General features: G+C 57.0%; 7 protein-coding genes across 7 annotated transcripts; 3 read left to right on the top strand and 4 right to left on the bottom strand.

Annotated features, from left to right (window-relative positions):
• The first annotated feature begins 25 nt into the window (after positions 1 to 25).
• Positions 26 to 1634, top strand: EV422DRAFT_533165 (ribosomal protein S17e). The gene is made up of 3 exons (XM_053070584.1): positions 26 to 67; positions 663 to 967; positions 1268 to 1634. Exons 1-3 carry the CDS (start codon positions 64 to 66, stop codon positions 1388 to 1390), a joined length of 432 nt encoding a protein of 143 aa, XP_052924818.1. The 5' UTR covers positions 26 to 63; the 3' UTR covers positions 1391 to 1634.
• A 165-nt stretch (positions 1635 to 1799) lies between these two features.
• Positions 1800 to 3532, top strand: EV422DRAFT_533163 (Aspartate/glutamate/uridylate kinase). Its single transcript, XM_053070583.1, has 2 exons — positions 1800 to 2339; positions 2446 to 3532. Exons 1-2 carry the CDS (start codon positions 1956 to 1958, stop codon positions 3436 to 3438), a joined length of 1377 nt encoding a protein of 458 aa, XP_052924817.1. The 5' UTR covers positions 1800 to 1955; the 3' UTR covers positions 3439 to 3532.
• Positions 3533 to 3905: 373 nt separating this feature from the next.
• On the bottom strand, positions 3906 to 6332 carry EV422DRAFT_497344 (P-loop containing nucleoside triphosphate hydrolase protein; the record flags this gene model as incomplete). The annotated part of the gene is made up of 9 exons (XM_053067939.1): positions 3906 to 4213; positions 4288 to 4404; positions 4499 to 4616; positions 4694 to 4771; positions 4841 to 4888; positions 4950 to 5024; positions 5080 to 5150; positions 5221 to 5344; positions 5418 to 6332. The coding sequence occupies 9 exons, from the start codon at positions 6330 to 6332 to the stop codon at positions 3906 to 3908; spliced, it is 1854 nt and encodes a 617-aa protein (XP_052924816.1).
• A 542-nt stretch (positions 6333 to 6874) lies between these two features.
• Positions 6875 to 8136, bottom strand: EV422DRAFT_95074 (uncharacterized protein). Its single transcript, XM_053074531.1, has 6 exons — positions 7809 to 8136; positions 7682 to 7745; positions 7435 to 7615; positions 7254 to 7358; positions 7121 to 7182; positions 6875 to 7038 (listed from the first exon to the last, which is right to left on the bottom strand). Exons 1-6 carry the CDS (start codon positions 8039 to 8041, stop codon positions 7000 to 7002), a joined length of 684 nt encoding a protein of 227 aa, XP_052924815.1. The 5' UTR covers positions 8042 to 8136; the 3' UTR covers positions 6875 to 6999.
• A 198-nt stretch (positions 8137 to 8334) lies between these two features.
• On the top strand, positions 8335 to 9860 carry EV422DRAFT_579176 (uncharacterized protein; the record flags this gene model as incomplete). Its single annotated transcript, XM_053073311.1, has 6 exons — positions 8335 to 8495; positions 8618 to 9173; positions 9246 to 9395; positions 9469 to 9590; positions 9663 to 9770; positions 9813 to 9860. Exons 1-6 carry the CDS (start codon positions 8445 to 8447, stop codon positions 9858 to 9860), a joined length of 1035 nt encoding a protein of 344 aa, XP_052924814.1. The 5' UTR covers positions 8335 to 8444.
• Positions 9861 to 10167: 307 nt separating this feature from the next.
• Positions 10168 to 12701, bottom strand: EV422DRAFT_497351 (WD40-repeat-containing domain protein; the record flags this gene model as incomplete). Its single annotated transcript, XM_053067941.1, has 6 exons — positions 10168 to 10682; positions 10758 to 10877; positions 10944 to 11064; positions 11138 to 11255; positions 11643 to 12299; positions 12394 to 12701. Coding segments are annotated over 6 exons (1839 nt in total), but the record flags the coding sequence as incomplete, so codon positions are not given.
• A 563-nt stretch (positions 12702 to 13264) lies between these two features.
• On the bottom strand, positions 13265 to 15272 carry EV422DRAFT_94941 (oxygen oxidoreductase). Its single transcript, XM_053074530.1, has 2 exons — positions 14793 to 15272; positions 13265 to 14597 (listed from the first exon to the last, which is right to left on the bottom strand). The coding sequence occupies exons 1-2, from the start codon at positions 15183 to 15185 to the stop codon at positions 13545 to 13547; spliced, it is 1446 nt and encodes a 481-aa protein (XP_052924812.1). The 5' UTR covers positions 15186 to 15272; the 3' UTR covers positions 13265 to 13544.
• Between the last annotated feature and the right edge of the window lie 653 nt (positions 15273 to 15925).

Genomic DNA, 15925 nt, shown 5'->3' with positions numbered 1-15925 from the left:
GCAGCCTTCAATTAGAACCTCCTCTACGCTTTCGACCAGACAACCCGAAGCTACACTGCCACCATGGGTGAGTACCTTTCCTACTCTCGGCTGCGAACGACGCACAGGACGACATACGCCAGGGGCAGAGGGAACCTATCGATCGAATAGACGCTCGTCGATGGATGGATGGATCGGATGGATGGATGGGTGGTTTGGGTCGACGGAAGTGGTGGGAACGGGAATGGGGATTAGTTCGACATTACGACGAACTATACTCGATAAGACGAACACGAGGCAATGGGCCGCATTCAGCACATCACCACAGAACCGTTGGTTCCGCTGTTGCTGGTGGACCTCTGCATGTTTTGTGTTCGTGGGAATATGTCGGCGATGGGAATCCTTTTGCGAATGTGCAAGAGGTTATCAACGCTGGACACTGGGACGGCTGGAGGCGAAGGGCAGTGGGAAGCTAGAGCAGGAGGTGATGGAGGTGCTTTGGCTCATCGTCGGAGGTGATTCAATGCCCCCATTTTGAATTCTTGAAACTGGAGGAGCGAATGCTGCCCGCCGGGACTTGGAATGAACTGGCGATTAGGGCTGGGGCTCAGTACACCGGGAGACGGTTCGAACCACAATTAGTCCACGGGACAAACGCTGACCCTCTTGTCCACGAAATTCAGGTCGCGTAAGGACAAAGACCGTGAAGAAGGCCGCCAGGGTCATCATCGAGAAGTACTACCCTCGTCTTACCCTCGACTTCCAAACCAACAAGAAGATCGCCGATGAGGTCGCCATCATCGCCTCCAAGCGTCTTCGCAACAAGATTGCGGGTTTCACCACCCACTTGATGAAGCGTATCCAGCGTGGTCCCGTTCGTGGTATCTCCTTCAAGCTGCAGGAGGAGGAGCGTGAGAGGAAGGACAACTACGTTCCTGAGGTCTCTGCTCTCGCCGTCGAGACCATCGAGATTGACAAGGACACTCAGGTAGGGATTCTGATCGGGCGAGAGTTAGCGTCTGCCGCAAGCGGAGGGAGGAGACTGCGACGAGCGAGGGGAAGTGCAGGGATGCTTGAGGCAGGCGAGTTTTGATTCGGTCTGAAAGACCGAGCGTCAGCGAGGTCGACCAGGGCGAACGCTTTCGCGAGCAAAGCGAAGCGCGAGCGTGGCGAGCCCACATTGCGCCAAAGCGCACTACTCCCTCCCCTCACTGCGTTTCTTGGCGAACCTTTTCCGCTTTCATTCGACGACATGGTCAACTCACTACGCTCGTTTCTTTTTATGCAGGCCCTTCTCAAGGCCTTGAACTTCGAGGACATCTCCGGCGTCCAGCTCGCCACACAGGAGTCTAACGTCGGTGACCGTGTCGTCGGCGCCAACTTCCGCGACAACCGCAACCGCAGGCAATAGATGGTGACGTGTGGTTTCGTTGTTTAGCATGGGGAAAGGAGGAGGCGGGGGGTTTTCGCACACACACCCGGGGAAGATTCGACCATCGACCACTCGCTAGACGTGTTATTTAGGGGAACCTCGGTGTCTTTTTCTCAACATGAGGGTGAAGACAAGCGTTTAGCGAGCAGCCTTTGATTCCTTTGCCTTTGTATATTGTTCAAATCTGTGAGAGGTCCCCTTAATCAGCATTATTTCAAAATGACGGCGATGGTTTGGGAGGTTCGGGAGGTCGGCGCCTGGTCGAGTTTGGAGAGGGGGGCATTGATGCTTGCCCATGGGAGAGATGAGGGTTCGTCCGTCCCCTGACTCGAATGAGCAACGTGAATGGCGCGTCCGTCTCGTCGGGAGCGTCGGGACTGAGCATTGGCAATAAGTTCAAAACTCCGAACCAGAGATCGCTCAGCCCTTCCACCAGCATTCTGTTGGCACTGCCGTTCTCCACCGAGCACCAATTGCTTTCCGCGAATTGTACGCAACATACGCAAACCCTCCGTTCGCACAATAGGGCCTGACGACAAGCATTATGGGCAGCCCCAAAGATACCACCCCCGATGCCGTCCCACCATCCCCAACCGGGACACACCCCCCCACAATAGTCCTAAAACTCGGCACCTCCTCCATCTGCTCCGAAACCACCTTCAACCCGCGGCTCGCGACCCTGTCCCTCCTCGTCGAGACCGTCGTGTCCCTCCGCGACGCGGGGCACAAGGTCGTCATTGTCTCCTCCGGCGCGGTGGGGACCGGGTTGAGGAGGTTGGGGATTGGGAAGCGGCCGAAGCATCTGGCGGTTAGTCAGGCGGTTGCGGCGGTGGGGCAAGGGAGGCTGATGGCGATGTATGATCAGTTGTTTGGGCATTTTGGGGTGCCGATTGCGCAGGTGCTTTTGACGAGGGATTGTCTTTCTGAGGTAGGTTACCCATACACCCCGTTGTAACCAGCGCGGGGGAAGAGCCGGCCGCCCCCAGGAATATCTGAATCTAACGTCTACCATGTCCATTTGGGGAATATCCCAGCGCTCCCAATACCTCAACGCCCGCAACACCTTCCGCGAGCTCCTCTCCCTCAACGTCATCCCCATCGTCAACGAAAACGACACCGTCTCCTCCTCCGAGCTCCGCTTCGGCGACAACGACACCCTCTCCGCCATCACCGCGGGCATGGTGCACGCCGAGTACCTCTTCCTCCTCACCGACGTCGAATGCCTCTACACCGACAACCCGCGCACGAACCCGGACGCACGCCCGGTGCGGCTGGTAACGGATATCGCCGAGCTGCGACGAAGCGTGCGGGTGGATGCGCCGGGGAGCATGCTGGGCACGGGCGGGATGGTGACGAAGCTGATTGCGGCGGATCTGGCGAGCGCGGCGGGGTGCAGGACGATCATCACCCTCGGGTCGTCGCCGCACCTCATCCCTCAAATCCTCAACGAGATCCGCGCCAACCCGCCCACAACAACCTCAACGACGTCTGAGGACGGGACAGTGACTCACACCACCACCCACCATCATGAGCCGACTACGGGAACCCATTTCCTGCCCCGACCCAACCACGCGCTGTTGGACGACCGCAAGTGGTGGATCCTGCACTCGCTCGCGGTCGCGGGGACGCTGTACATCGACGCGGGCGCCGTGCAAGCCCTCACACGACGACAACGCTCGTCGTTGTTTGCGGTCGGGGTTGTCAGTGTGGCCGGGGATTTCAACGCGCAGCAGTGTGTGCGGATTGTTACGATCGTCAAATCCTCAACGTCACCCACGGATGCAGAAGGAGGAGAAGAAGAAGTAGAAATAGCAAAGGGTCTCGTAAACTACAGCTCCACCGAAATTGCGCGGATCAAAGGGCGCAAGAGTTCGGAGATTGAGGGGTTGTTGGGCTATGCCGATTCCGATTGTCTGGTGCATCGGGATAATATTGTTATTGTGGAGAGGGATGTGGATGTTGGGAGGATTGTGCTCCGGGGCGTGGGGGGGCCGGAGGGGAAGGTGGAAGGGGATGGGGCGGTGTAGTGGGTTCTGTAGAGGCGCGAAGGTAATGTGTATGTAGGAATATGGTGGAGAGGGGTGTATATATGTAAATTAACGAATAGAGCCAGAGAGGCGAGTAAATTGCACAGTTGACACAGGTATATTTGTACTTTTCAAAAAGCTGATCCCCTAAGCCGTTAGTATAATATGTACATGATGGGAGAAAAGTGAAGGTTCAAACCGAGAGGCACTGCAAGTCTGATCTAATGATATTCAAAACGGCAGTTTCCGAGCCCTGGTCATGGACGGTAACCGCGATCCTCCACCACTGCCGGTGCTTGCACTCGCACCTGCTGTGTTTTTGGCTTGTTTTGTTCTGGTGGTTGTTGTCTTGGTCGTTTTTGTGGTTTTCTTGGTGAAATGTGGTGATGTTGTTGAACTACGGAGAATCCAGGGGTTGTTAGAATACCGTCTTCAAATAGAAAGATGGAACATCCAATATATTGTTCTTACTCCTTATTCGCCTCAGCAGCAGCCGCCGCCTTCTTATTCTTCGTCGCCCTCGCCGCCGTCGCCTTCCTCGCATTCGCCGACGCCGCGCTCTCCCCACCCTGAATCTGCAACTGCGCCTGCTGCTCCTCCATGAACGTAAACTGGATCGGCACCCGGCCGTACCGGTACGTCTCGCTCTGCCGGCCGACGGCGACGTAGGCGTTGGTGAAGCCTTGGCCGTTGACTTTGAAGTACTCGCCGAGGATTTGGTGGGTGACGAGGAACCGGAAGAGGCGTTCGACTTCGCCTTTGCCGAGGTTGGCTCCTGTGAGGGAGATATCGTTGTTGGTGGGATAAACGTGAGGTGGGGACGTAACACAAACGTGGGGGCATACGTACCTTTTCCGTACTGTCCTAACTCATTATGTCCAAACTTGGTGACTTTGGTGGTTTTCGCGCCCCGGTAGATATCCATGCACTGGTTCATCGTGACGCGTTCTTCTTGGACAGAACGGACTGGTGTGCACGAAGGAAAGGGACATTTGAGTGGTGAGTTCGACTATTGACCAGGAAATTTGGCCGCAGGTTAGGCACAATATCGACCACCTACCAAGTTCGATAATGTCCATAGTCTCCTGCCGCACATCCTTCGTGATTCCTTTCGCATTTCGTCGACAGTTATCGCAAGTCCTGTGACAGTTGGCGCGATCGAATTTTTCGGAGAAGTACTGGAAAAGTGCCATGTGTTCAATTCAATTGCGATGCCAGGAAGAGATCTGGGGCTGTAGTTCCAATCGATACTCACGGCTAGCACTTGCTGTCGTCTGCAATCAATCTTGTTCTCGCAATAGGCGACCATTTGTCGGAGATTATTCCTTTGCCGCTATGTGTGGAATGCGCATGAGTGGGTCTGCAACTTGAAAGCACAGTTCACGTTGGCGATGCGACACACCTCTTTCTGCTCATGACTCCCTTCACCTTTCTGTATCATTGTATCGATCTACGCAAGTGATCATCAGTTCTGGCTCTCCATCAGACGAGGCGAAAACGCCTATGCACACCATTGTCTTGTCCCGGTACGAGTAATACATAATGCACATGGACTCCTTGCCGTCCCTCCCCGCTCGCCCGGTTTCCTATTGCACCAAAGTTAGGTTGCGTACCGGATTCCGGATGAGTGCACATACGTACCTGATAGTAGCCCTCAAGACTGTGGGGAAGACTGTAGTGGATGACGAAGCGGACGTCAGGCTTGTCGATACCTGTAGAGAGGTTTTGTTCGATCAGCCCGTAGTGCTGTTGGTCGATGGGGGGCTTAACAGTAAAGCTTACCCATGCCAAACGCCACCGTTGCCACGATAATCTTGATCTTGCCAGTCGCCCATGCTGATTGTATCCGCAACCGATCGTCCTTTTCCAGTCCCGCATGGTAGAAATCAATGTCCATTCCGTTTTTCTGCGGGACTCGTTCATTAGAAGCCAATTCGCAGGGGGGTTCAAACATCCAATACGCGTCAGTTGGAACACACCTTCAATTTGTCCGTAACATCCTCGCAATTCTTCCGAGACCCGCAATAGATAATCCCACATTGTCCAGGATAAAACGTCTCGATAAGCGAGCAAATATCGTTCACGATCTGCTTCTCCTTCTTCCGCACTTCATATCGGAGATTGCTTCGATTAAAACTCTGCACGAACCGCGCGCAGTTGTGCATGCCGAGACAGTCAATGATGTCCAGCTTGACCTTCTCGTTTGCGGTCGCCGTGAGTGCCATGACGGGCAGGCCGGGGTATTGGCGTCGGAAGTTACCCAGGTTCTTGTAGTCAGGTCGGAAATCGTGGCCCCATTGACTGACACAATGGGCTTCGTCGATGACCAGCCTTGCCAACTTGCCGCGCTCGTGGAGGTGTTTCACGAGGTCTTGGAACTTTCCGCTGTTCATGATCATCTCAGGGGTGACGTATATCAACCGAACGTCCGAATTTGGTGCATATATCTCCGCGTACACCCGGTCTCTCTGTTCGTTGGTGAGGGTGCCGGTCAAGGGGATGGCCATGACTCCCTTCGCGTTGAGTTGCTGGACTTGATCCGTAATGAGTGAGAGCAACGGTGATACGACCAGCGTCATTCCGTTTGTCTTTCCGGTGGGCACGACTGCAGGAAGTTGGTAGCATAAACTCTTTCCACCGCCCGTCGGCATGAGAACGAAACAGTCTTTCCCTTGGAGGGTGGCGTTTATCGCTTCAACCTGATTCGTGCGAAAGTCCTCTAACTTAAAGATCTGCTTCATCGCTTTCCGCACGTCCCTTGACCATGGGAACTGATACTCGGGTCTGCTATAAATATCATGGGACGGGCTAGGGCGCGTAGCCAGAGCACCTTGAGCTTGATTGCGTGGTGTTGCTCTTGGGGCGGATTGTTGATGCGTGGGGAAATGGGACATGGAAGGCATGGAGTTTATGGATGGCGTCGATGTCGCGTTGCGGGTTAAAGAGTTTGGTGGAGGAAAGCCTGACGAAGGCCCCGCTTTCAATTGTGGAGTGAAGCCCTTTTGAAAATTGTTGTCCGGTTGAGGATTGAAGCTTGAGGTAGTCGATGGGAACGGGGTGGTGTTGCTTGAGTTCATTGACGGAAAAGGGGTGGTGCTGGCGAATGACTGGCTCCGGAAGTGTGAGGTTTGTGTGACGCTTCGGTTAAGGTTGCCATTCCGATGGTCCGTCATCCCCGATCCTCTCATTGGGGTAGAATCGTTCAAACTTGCGATGACCTGCTTACAGGTGTGAGCTCGCGGTAAATGACAAATGACGGAGGTGAGCAGTCCCACCTGTTTAGATAGCAACTCTTCAACTTCGTGAATCTTCTTCTGAATGCCAGCCCTATGGAATTGCATCTCCGATTAGCAACTACTCGTTCTTCGTGCGCAACCGCGATCGTTCGTGAACCTATGAACCTACCGCTGCTCCTGCAACTGGCACAATCGTATAGGATCCACGTTACCAGCTCCCATCAAGTCCAGTAGTAAATCGGATACAGTCCTTTTCTCGTCGATCAACTTGGTGCGCAATGTTTCGAGTTCCAGGCGGCTGGGACCGTGGCCCGTGAAGTTACTATTAGAACGAGCGCCTTGCACGGGTATCAGAGCGCCCTCGCTGCCATTTGTTTGAGCATAGAAGTCCTGATTTCGTTTCTGTGAGCCCTTTGCAATGTGGTGAGACGGCAGGACATGCTTACCGATTCAAAGTCCTCGAGCATCTGCGCGTTGAGCATGTCATCATCATCGACGCCAAAAAATTCTGCAATGATGGTGACCCCCAGTAAGCATCTTGCATTCACCAACTCTCGAAACCATTCTAGGCATTCCCACCATCATCTCCCGACTCCCAAGGCCCTTCAACGGGCGCAGGACTGGTTCTTTGCCGTTTCCGCGTTTCCTCCGGAGAGGAAGGTGTCGTCATGGAAGCAAGATCGTCTGGCGGTCAGTCAAAAGGCCGTTCAGCGTCCCAAGTCAGCCTTCGACCATAACTACGCGGAGAGTACTGCAATACCATCTTCCACAGCGAAACTGTCCGACTTGCGTTTCGGGCGGTTCGGAGGTGCCCCTTCAGTCGTCCTCGTTGCCTTGAATCGTGTGGGGACGGTCGAGATAGCGGATCCAAAACTTCCAACCGTGGTCTTTTGCCTCGCGAATGTTTCGACAGTTCCACCAGAGTTCGACCTGGCCATCGGCTATATTGGCCACCGTTGAGCAATGCCGCTACCTTACAACCAACCCATTTGAACCGGCGTCCGTACCTGACCATGGCTGGTTATTTGAGGAGTATTGAAAGAGGGCCTCGCGGCTTCTGCGGTGGAGTTCCTATAACGATATTCGTTAGCAAAAGCCTGTTTTTGGGGCTGAACCGTATAACGTCCCACGCACGATCTGGCAAAGGAATTCGGTGCCATCGGAGTGAAAGACTGCCTTGCGTGCACATTCGGAGCTGCAGGGGTCGGCAAAATAGCAGGCTGAAAGGCGACTGCCACTCCGGGCCGGAAGCTTGGCACTGGTCTCGTCTCATTTTCGGCTTCCTTCTGCGATGCCGTCGAGGAGGAGCGGGTGGACCTGAACCATTGCAGTTGCTCTTCCAGGTTGTTCGTTGGGAACTTGTCCATTGAATGCTAACTCAACCAGCCGACAATCATGGGTGCCTCCACCAATGGCAACCTCTGAAAACCCCAGATATCAGTCCTCGCTTTTGTCGTCGTCGTGGGCCTGCAATGCGGACTTGCAATGGGAGAAAAGCCAACGACCGTTTCCCACGCCAAAAAGTTCCCAGGCGCGTGTGGAGGGCGGGATGACAAGTTATTGCGTGCACAGCCACCACCCCCCGTCCGATTCCGAAAGTTGGGCCCGAGTGTGTTCTCCAGTTGTGCGTGCGCTCGCTTCCGGGAAGTTCCGGCCGGCGCTTCTGCCCATGCGTGCGTTGGGCGCCTTTTGGGATTGACAGACATTGCTGAAATCCTCATCGTCCAAGGGCTGGCTCATCGTCGTCCTTCTCTCCGCACACACGCAACCATGTACTCCCGCAGCCTGCTATCCACCGCCGTGCGTTGTGCGCCGCCAAAGGTAAGGTGCCTTGCCCAAGAGAGTGTCGTTGGTGGCTAATCGTGGCCTGCGAAAGCCTTTCTTTTTATCGGCTTGCTTTTTCCGCAATGCTGGAGACTTATCCTACCGGTGCATATCTGTAGGCACAGCTGCGACGCTTCTTGGCTGCTCGTAACGCGAGCACATTGGTCCTTGTCGAGCACAAGAACGACGCGCTGGTCTCCTCTACGTTGAATACCATCTCGGCTGCCAGCAAGCTCGGTGGTCCAGTGACCGCCCTGGTTGCAGGCAATGCGCCTGACAACGTCGCAAAGGCGGTGAAGAACGTGAAGGGGGTGGAGAAGGTCCTGGTCGCCAAACACGACGCATACAAGAATGCGCTTCCCGAGAACCTTGCGCCTCTGATCGTCGCGGCCGCCAAGGCTGGAAAGTTCACCCACGTCTTGGCTCCACACACCGCTTTCGGAAAGAACGTGCTTCCGCGTGCCGCTGCGATCTTGGACGTCAACCAAATATCCGATATCACCGCCGTCAAGGGAGAGGACACATTTGTCCGCCCAATCTACGCCGGAAACGCTGTTGCCACGGTAAAGTCGAAGGACCCCATCAAGCTCATCACAGTGCGTCTTTCCGCTTTCCCCGTCGCTGAGACTGGAGGCTCTGGATCTACTGAGACCGCCCCATCTGCTGATGTTGCGTGTATGTTGACAAAGGGAGAGGGTGATTGCCGGTATCGCTCGATGGAGAACTAATGAATCCCATCATATATAGCAACAACAGAGTGGTTGAAGGAGGACATTGTGAAGACGGACAGGCCTGAACTCACGGGAGCCAAGGTCGTCATTGGAGGAGGTCGTGGTATGAAGAGTGGCGACAACTTCAAGCTTCTCTACGATCTCGGAGACAAGCTCGGAGCGGCTGGTATGTTTCCGTGGATACCATTTCCATGTTCCTACGCCGAACGGCGGGCTCTGAACACTTATTTTCCTTGTAGTTGGTGCCTCCCGTGCCGCCGTAGACGCTGGATTCGTCAGCAACGATCTTCAGATCGGACAAACCGGAAAAATCATCGCGCCTGAGCTTTACATTGCTGTCGGTATCTCCGGAGCCATCCAGGTTAGTTTACAAATCGGAGATTCCAACAACGAGCCAGGGCACAGAAGCTGACGCATGTTACCGTCCGTGTAGCACTTGGCAGGGATGAAGGACTCGAAGTGCATCGTCGCCATCAACAAGGATGCCGACGCACCCATCTTCCAGGTGTCGGATTACGGACTCGTTGCGGATCTCTTCCAGGTGAGCTACGTGCAACTCGGTTTGACGGACGAGAAATCATAGCTAATCGACGTTCCCAAGGCCGTCCCCGAACTCACCCAGAAGCTGTAAGACTTTGGTGGAGTGGAGAGCAGCACGATAGACATCATCTATGTATTTTGCAATATACCTTTGGCCATCATTTCACATCGTCACAATTGAGAAGGTTCTTTCACAATGATGGGCAGGAGTTCTGCGGCCTGCAGAGATGCTACAGGGAACGAGTGGAGATCAAGGGTTGACGTACCAAACTACTTAAATGCGTAAATACAGTGACAATACGTTCAATAATACGAGGCAAATCATGCCAAAGATCAGCAACCCGGGTATACATATACGGCATGAGAAGAGGTGTCCGGCAAAGATCCATCGACCGCATCTACACCTCCTCCGTCTCGCTCAACAGATCCTCCCGCGCATCCTCAAAACATTCTTCGCTGCTGCTCGCCGACAACCCTGACGCTTGTGGCTCGCCTTTGGAAGCTTCCACAGCTTCTTCTTCATCCCGTCCTACGTCGCGGATTCGGCGCGGGATAGCGTCCGCGGCCTCGATATGTGGGATGGACGCCGCTCGCACGCTGATTTCCGTCTGTTCGCGGAGTATCGGTAACGCTTCCGCTGCCGCCTCTTCCGGGGCCGTCGCATCTCCCTCCAGCTGCGGGGATGGTCGATCCTTGGAAGTGGTCTCCGCCCCACCCGCCCTCACCACATCCCCTCCCGCGCCCGTCGCCCCAGCTGGCACCCACCCCGCAAACTCCAACACAGCGACACAGTGCTGCACGCCCTCCCCCCTGCACACCGCCACAACCTTACTCTCGTCAAACTGCAGACACACGATCGGGCCGTGGTCGATGGTTAGCGTGTGGAGGTGTGTGCCTTTTGCCCAGTCCCATACTATGTTTGAAACAATCGGGATGGTTAGGATAGATCGGGGGGGGGGGGGGGGGGGGGGACGCCGGGGGATCGTACCGATGATGCACTCATCCCACCCGCCGCTGACGAGGTAGTCGTCGTTGACGGCGAGGGCTTTGACCCATTTGGTGTGGGCGGTGAGGGTGCGGATGCAGTCGCCGGTTGAGATGTCCCAATCTACACAGAGGGGAGACGGATGTTAGGGAAGTTGGAGGCGATGAAATGGGAGCGGGGGAGACGTACGCCGGATGGTCATGTCCAGCGACCCGCTGAAGGCGTAGTCGTCCTGCACGGCGATGCAGGTGACCGAGTCGCGGTGGCCGCGCATGCTCCGGATCAACGTCCTGTCCGCGAGGTTCCACACCTATTCGGGGGAAAAAAAAAAAACTTCAGTCGAACTCATCCCCCCTCCCTACTGGATCACCCTGGCCCCTCACCTTGACGCTCTGATCCACACTCCCCGTAACCACCCTCCCCTCGCCCTCCACAACCGCCATGCAAAACACATCCCCCGTATGCCCGCGCATCGTCCCCACCGTCGCGAGCTCAAACTTCCTCGTGTCGCCTTCGCCCAAGCCCGCCTCCGCCCCACCGGAGCCACCCCCACCCCCACCGCCGTCCTCCCCACCGGCCGTCGCGGCGGCACCCTCCTTTTGTTTTTTGTGCTTCAGTTTCTCGAATTGGGCGCGGAGGCGGTATTTGAGCGGGGCGGGCGGGACGAGCGGGTGCGACGGGGTGACGACTTTGAGCGCCAGGCGGGCGACTGCGGAGGGGTGGGTGTGTTGCGGCGCCGGGGGCGGTTTGTCGGAGGTGGCGGTGGTGTCCTTCGTGGAGCGGCGTTTGAGGAAACTTGGCGTTCGGCTCGCGGCGGGGGGGTGGCGGGTGGCTGGGGCAGAGGTCCCGCCGTCGGGGGTAGATGGGGATGATGATGTCCTGGTGGACCGGCGCCGACGGCCGGGGTGGGGCGGTAATGTTGCGCTGCGAGTTACACCCTGCGCGGGTTCGGTGGTGGGGGTAGGGGTGGTGGTATCCGCGCTCCGGCGTCTTCGCGGCCCCGGCGTCGTCCGGCGCGACAGTGAGTGCGTGCGACTCTGCGAATCCACGCCGTCCCCACCGCCACCGTCCACATCCTCATTCGACGCCCCCGGCGACGGCACGGTCCCGTCGGCCTCCAAACTCTCCTCGGACCCGTCCTCGGGATCCGCACACACCTCCCGCACCTCGTGCACGCGCACCAGCCTGTCGAACCCGGCCGTCACGACCGCCCGCCCGCCCTCCACGATCGCCACGCTGCTGATCCCGCCCTCGTGCGCCCCCGCCAGCCGCGCAATCTCCTGCCCCGTGAACACGTTCCACAGGACCAGGGTCCCGCCGCCGTCGACGCTCGCGAGGAGGTGTTGTGAGGTGTGCGTGGGCCGCGGGAGGGCGAGCGACATGATGGGCACCGTGTGCGCGGAGTGGAAGGTGAGGTGCGGCGGTGGCGGGGTTGGGGTCGGCAGCGAGGCGAGGTCGGACCAGAGCGTGGGGGTGGGGATGGTGATGAGGAGGAGCTTGTGGCGGCGGGTGCCGAGGATGATTTTGTCGGTGTCGTACCAGAAACTGTAAACCCCAACAAATGAAGTATATATACGGCTTTAGGGAAAAAAAAAAAAGGCAACTCCATCTGTAGACAGACAACTCACCCCCCACGCACCAGTTAATGCTGTCCCGCACCTCCACCACCGGCACGCTCCAGAACCTATAAACCCCTTGCCTCCAGTTCCGCCGTCTCACCACCCCGTCCCTGTAAACAGCACACCACCACCGGCCCAGATCCCCCTCGCATGTCTCCAACAGGTACTCGCTGCCCGGCCCGATCCCGATCCCCTCATCCACGCAATGCTGCTGCCAGAGGAGCGGGTGGAGGGATGCGTGGCGCCAGGTGCGCGAGACGAGGGTGCAGAGGAGGAGGGTTGGAGGCGGGAGGTGGGAGAGGATGAGGGTGGCGAGGTGGGCGGGGAGGGGAGGGAGGAAGGGGGGCAGGGGAGGGGGTTCCGACGGGAGGGCGTGGAGGGAGGTTGAGGGTGGGGTTGGGCTTCTTGCTGTTGTGGGTGTTGTTGGGTCGGGGGTGAGGTCGGCGGACTTTTTGATGGTTGTTGAGGTGGACGGGCGGGTTCTGTCTTTTTCTTTCCTGGTTTGGGGACGAGGGTTTAGTGAAGGGTTTGTTTAACGGCTCGTTCTTGAGGATGACATACGTATGGTTCGCCTTCCATTCCGTCACCCTGCTTTTGAATGATTGCTTCATTATTCTTGGGTCTTTTCCATCTGAAGGCACGATGGTCGTAATATCCAGAAAAAGAAAGGCGAGTGGGATAGAAAGGAAGAAAGACGAAGGTTAATGTGGAAAATGGGCGGGCTCGAGAGATGCGACGATCAGAAGAGTTGAGTACCCGGCGGGACGACCGCAAGTTGCTCTCCTGTGGGCGGGCGGGAAGCACCTTGGGTGAGCGGAGTTTCGAGGGGCGTGGCTTGGCCGGTCGCATGTGCGCATTTGACAGGATGGACGCGATGGTCATATGAATGGGACCGCTGCAACACCTAGTGTAGCCCGAGCAAACCCGTGTGAATGTTGGGCTGCGGGAGGAGAAACACCCACACACACATATACAGTATGAGACATCGACCGGATGAGAAGCAGAAGAATCGAAACAGGAAAAAATGAGGGAAAATGATTCATGCTATCGGATGCCGAAGCTAGTCCGCAAACTCGTCTGTTGCCGACTTTCTATATGATTTACCTACTCTACATGTATGCAACATCCATCGGGGGGGGGGGGGGGGACGTAAAGTGCACTTTGTCTTCAATCAACCCCTCGCCCTCTCATCTTCGCCCCTCCTCCAGCCACCCACATCCCCCAAATCCCCCCCGGCCCCGGGCCTCGTCCCATCCCCCGGCCTCTCCCCCGCATCCGGCCTCCACCTCCAGGCCGACTCCAACGCCGCCTCCAACCTCCTCCCCTCCACCAGATCGGCCACATAGTCCCCAATCGTCGGCAGCATCTTGAACCCGTGGCCGCTGGCCCCGGTCGCGAGCGTCAACGACGAGATGTGTGGGTGGGAGCAAACCAGGAACTCGCGGTCGGGTGTATCTGTACACCAGCACATTTTGACGTCCTGCAACGGATACGTTTCCGGGTCGGCCCATTCGGGTTTGAGGAGCCGCAGCAGGTCGTGGATCTCTTGCGTGGAGCGGGTGGGGATCCCGTCCGTTGGATGCGAGCCGTGGCCCCGGGGAACCGAAATCCGTTGTTTATGGAGCACCCCGGCCGCGTCCGGGACACTCATATCGTCGACCCACCGCGTGAACCCCGGAAACTCATTGCATATCTTGACCAGCCCCGTGGCCGTTTCCGGTTCAAAGAAGAACCCCTTTTCGAGGTCGAGAATCACCGGGATGTCTTTTAGGAGGGCGCGTTCGGTGGGGTTGGTGATGGGGATGTGCGCGAGGGTCCAACATTTGGAGATGAGTTGGGATTGGAGGGAGAGGAGGGTGGGGGACCAGGCGCCGGCGGCGAGGATGGTGTGGGCGGCGGGGTGGGTTGTGCCGTCCTGGCAGCGGACGCCGATGATGCGGGAGGAGTTGGGGGGTGATGTCTTGTCGTCGTCGTCGTCATTGTCGATTTGGGAGGAGGCAAAGATGAACTCACGGACGGTGCCAGCGCCGCCGGAGACGAATTTGACTCCCAAACGTTTACATTCTTCTCCGACTCTCTGCATAGCTTCCTTTGCGTAGACCCAGCCGCCTTCGGGGTTGAAGACGGCTTTTGCGTTTGCAAGCTCGCCGGTGAGGTACGGCGCAAACTGTTTGAGTTCTGCGGGCGAGTCGAACCATTTAACGTCCTTTGCTCGTGGACCGGCCTACTCAATAGAAAATCAGGGAAGGAAGGGAAGCGATGATTGGTTAGCCAAGCGATCGTTTGTTGATCGTTGGTTGATGGGTGGTTGACGGCATGAGCGAAGCGGAGCGACGTGTCATCAAAACGACCGTTCGCTGTCGCTCACATTTAATGCTCACTTCGCTCGCTAGAATTGCGCTTGCGGTGCGGGACCCACCTGTAATTCCGTGTAATATTCACGCAACTCCTCATAATTTTCAGTGGAAGAAGCAATGGAGATCCTCCCCGTCTCATGAAACGTCCCCCTCAAGAGGTGGTTCTCCCGCCAAGCCTTCAAGGCCTCCTGCGAGAGCCTGTGTATGACCTGGTCGGGCTTTGTTGTCGAGTCGGGGTTATACTCGCTCCTGGCCATCTTGTTGCAGTCATATCCGGCCGAGTCCTTTGAGGGAAAGGGGAACCTGTCGAGACAGGTTATGTTTGCGTAACCCCGTTGAGCGAGGTGCCAGGCTGTTGAGAGGCCGAAGGTGCCAGCGCCGCCTATGATGAGGATAGGGTCAGTGAGTGAGGGAGGGGGAGGGGCAGTAGTTAGTAGTGGTGGTTCTGTGAGCATTGTGATAGAGTACAGTATGTGGTGAATAATAATAGTTTGTGTGAGAGAGAGTGAGCTGGCGAGATGGGGGGGGGGGGGGGGGGCGTGATGCGAGGGGATCCCTGTCTGGTCTGTTCGGACGCGCTCTCTCTCTCTCTCTCTCTCTCTCTTCTGTCTCTCTCTCTCTCTGCCTCTCTCTCTCTCGCGTCCGCTCCCTTTATTGACTTGCACCGCCACCCGCCCTCTCACTCCCCCGCTCTCTCTCTCTCTCTCTCTTCTGTCTCTCTCTCTCTCTGCCTCTCTCTCTCTCGCGTCCGCTCCCTTTATTGACTTGCACCGCCACCCGCCCTCTCACTCCCCCGCTCTCTCTCTCTCTCTCTTCTGTGTCTCCCTCTCTCTGCCTCTCTCTCTCGCGTCCGCTCCCTTTATTGACTTGCACCGCCACCCGCCCTCTCACTCCCCCTCGCCCTCGCTCAGACTTCGCTTTGACAAACACTCTTACTACTGCTCTCACTCCCCCCCCCCCCCCCCCCCCCCCCCCCCCCGCCCGCCCGCCACCATGAACGGCCACTTGCGCGACGACCGCGGCGACGACGACCACGACGAAGACTATCCAGCGACGAGCCAAAACTTCTTGTTCGACGAGCCGCCTACACCCACCGCTAGGAGGAAGAGGTCGGAGAGAGACTCTGCGGAGGGTCCGAAGGACGAGCATATCCGGAAGAAGCGCAGATCGGAGGTCGAGGAGGAGGACGACGACG

Source organism: Fimicolochytrium jonesii, assembly GCF_025526975.1.
Source record: "Fimicolochytrium jonesii strain JEL569 chromosome Unknown EV422scaffold_15, whole genome shotgun sequence".
NCBI classification, from domain to species: Eukaryota; Fungi; Chytridiomycota; class Chytridiomycetes; order Spizellomycetales; family Powellomycetaceae; genus Fimicolochytrium; species Fimicolochytrium jonesii.
The sequence above is the reverse complement of the archived record's forward strand: the minus strand, read 5'-3'. Positions and strand labels throughout refer to the sequence as shown.

Bases quoted from the DNA above. Each gene is read 5' to 3' on its own strand.
- EV422DRAFT_533165 (XM_053070584.1), top strand. The intron at 968-1,267 runs GTAGGGATTCTG...CTTTTTATGCAG, and splicing joins AGATTGACAAGGACACTCAG to GCCCTTCTCAAGGCCTTGAA.
- EV422DRAFT_533163 (XM_053070583.1), top strand. From the start codon at position 1,956: ATGGGCAGCCCCAAAGATACCACCCCCGATGCCGTCCCACCATCCCCA. The intron at 2,340-2,445 runs GTAGGTTACCCA...GGAATATCCCAG, and splicing joins CGAGGGATTGTCTTTCTGAG to CGCTCCCAATACCTCAACGC.
- EV422DRAFT_95074 (XM_053074531.1), bottom strand. From the start codon at position 8,041: ATGGACAAGTTCCCAACGAACAACCTGGAAGAGCAACTGCAATGGTTC. The intron at 7,183-7,253 runs GTGGGAATGCCT...CCATCATTGCAG, and splicing joins TTGGGAGTCGGGAGATGATG to AATTTTTTGGCGTCGATGAT. The intron at 7,039-7,120 runs GTAAGCATGTCC...AACAAATGGCAG, and splicing joins TGCTCGAGGACTTTGAATCG to CGAGGGCGCTCTGATACCCG.
- EV422DRAFT_94941 (XM_053074530.1), bottom strand. From the start codon at position 15,185: ATGCTCACAGAACCACCACTACTAACTACTGCCCCTCCCCCTCCCTCA. The intron at 14,598-14,792 runs GTGGGTCCCGCA...TCTATTGAGTAG, and splicing joins AATATTACACGGAATTACAG to GCCGGTCCACGAGCAAAGGA.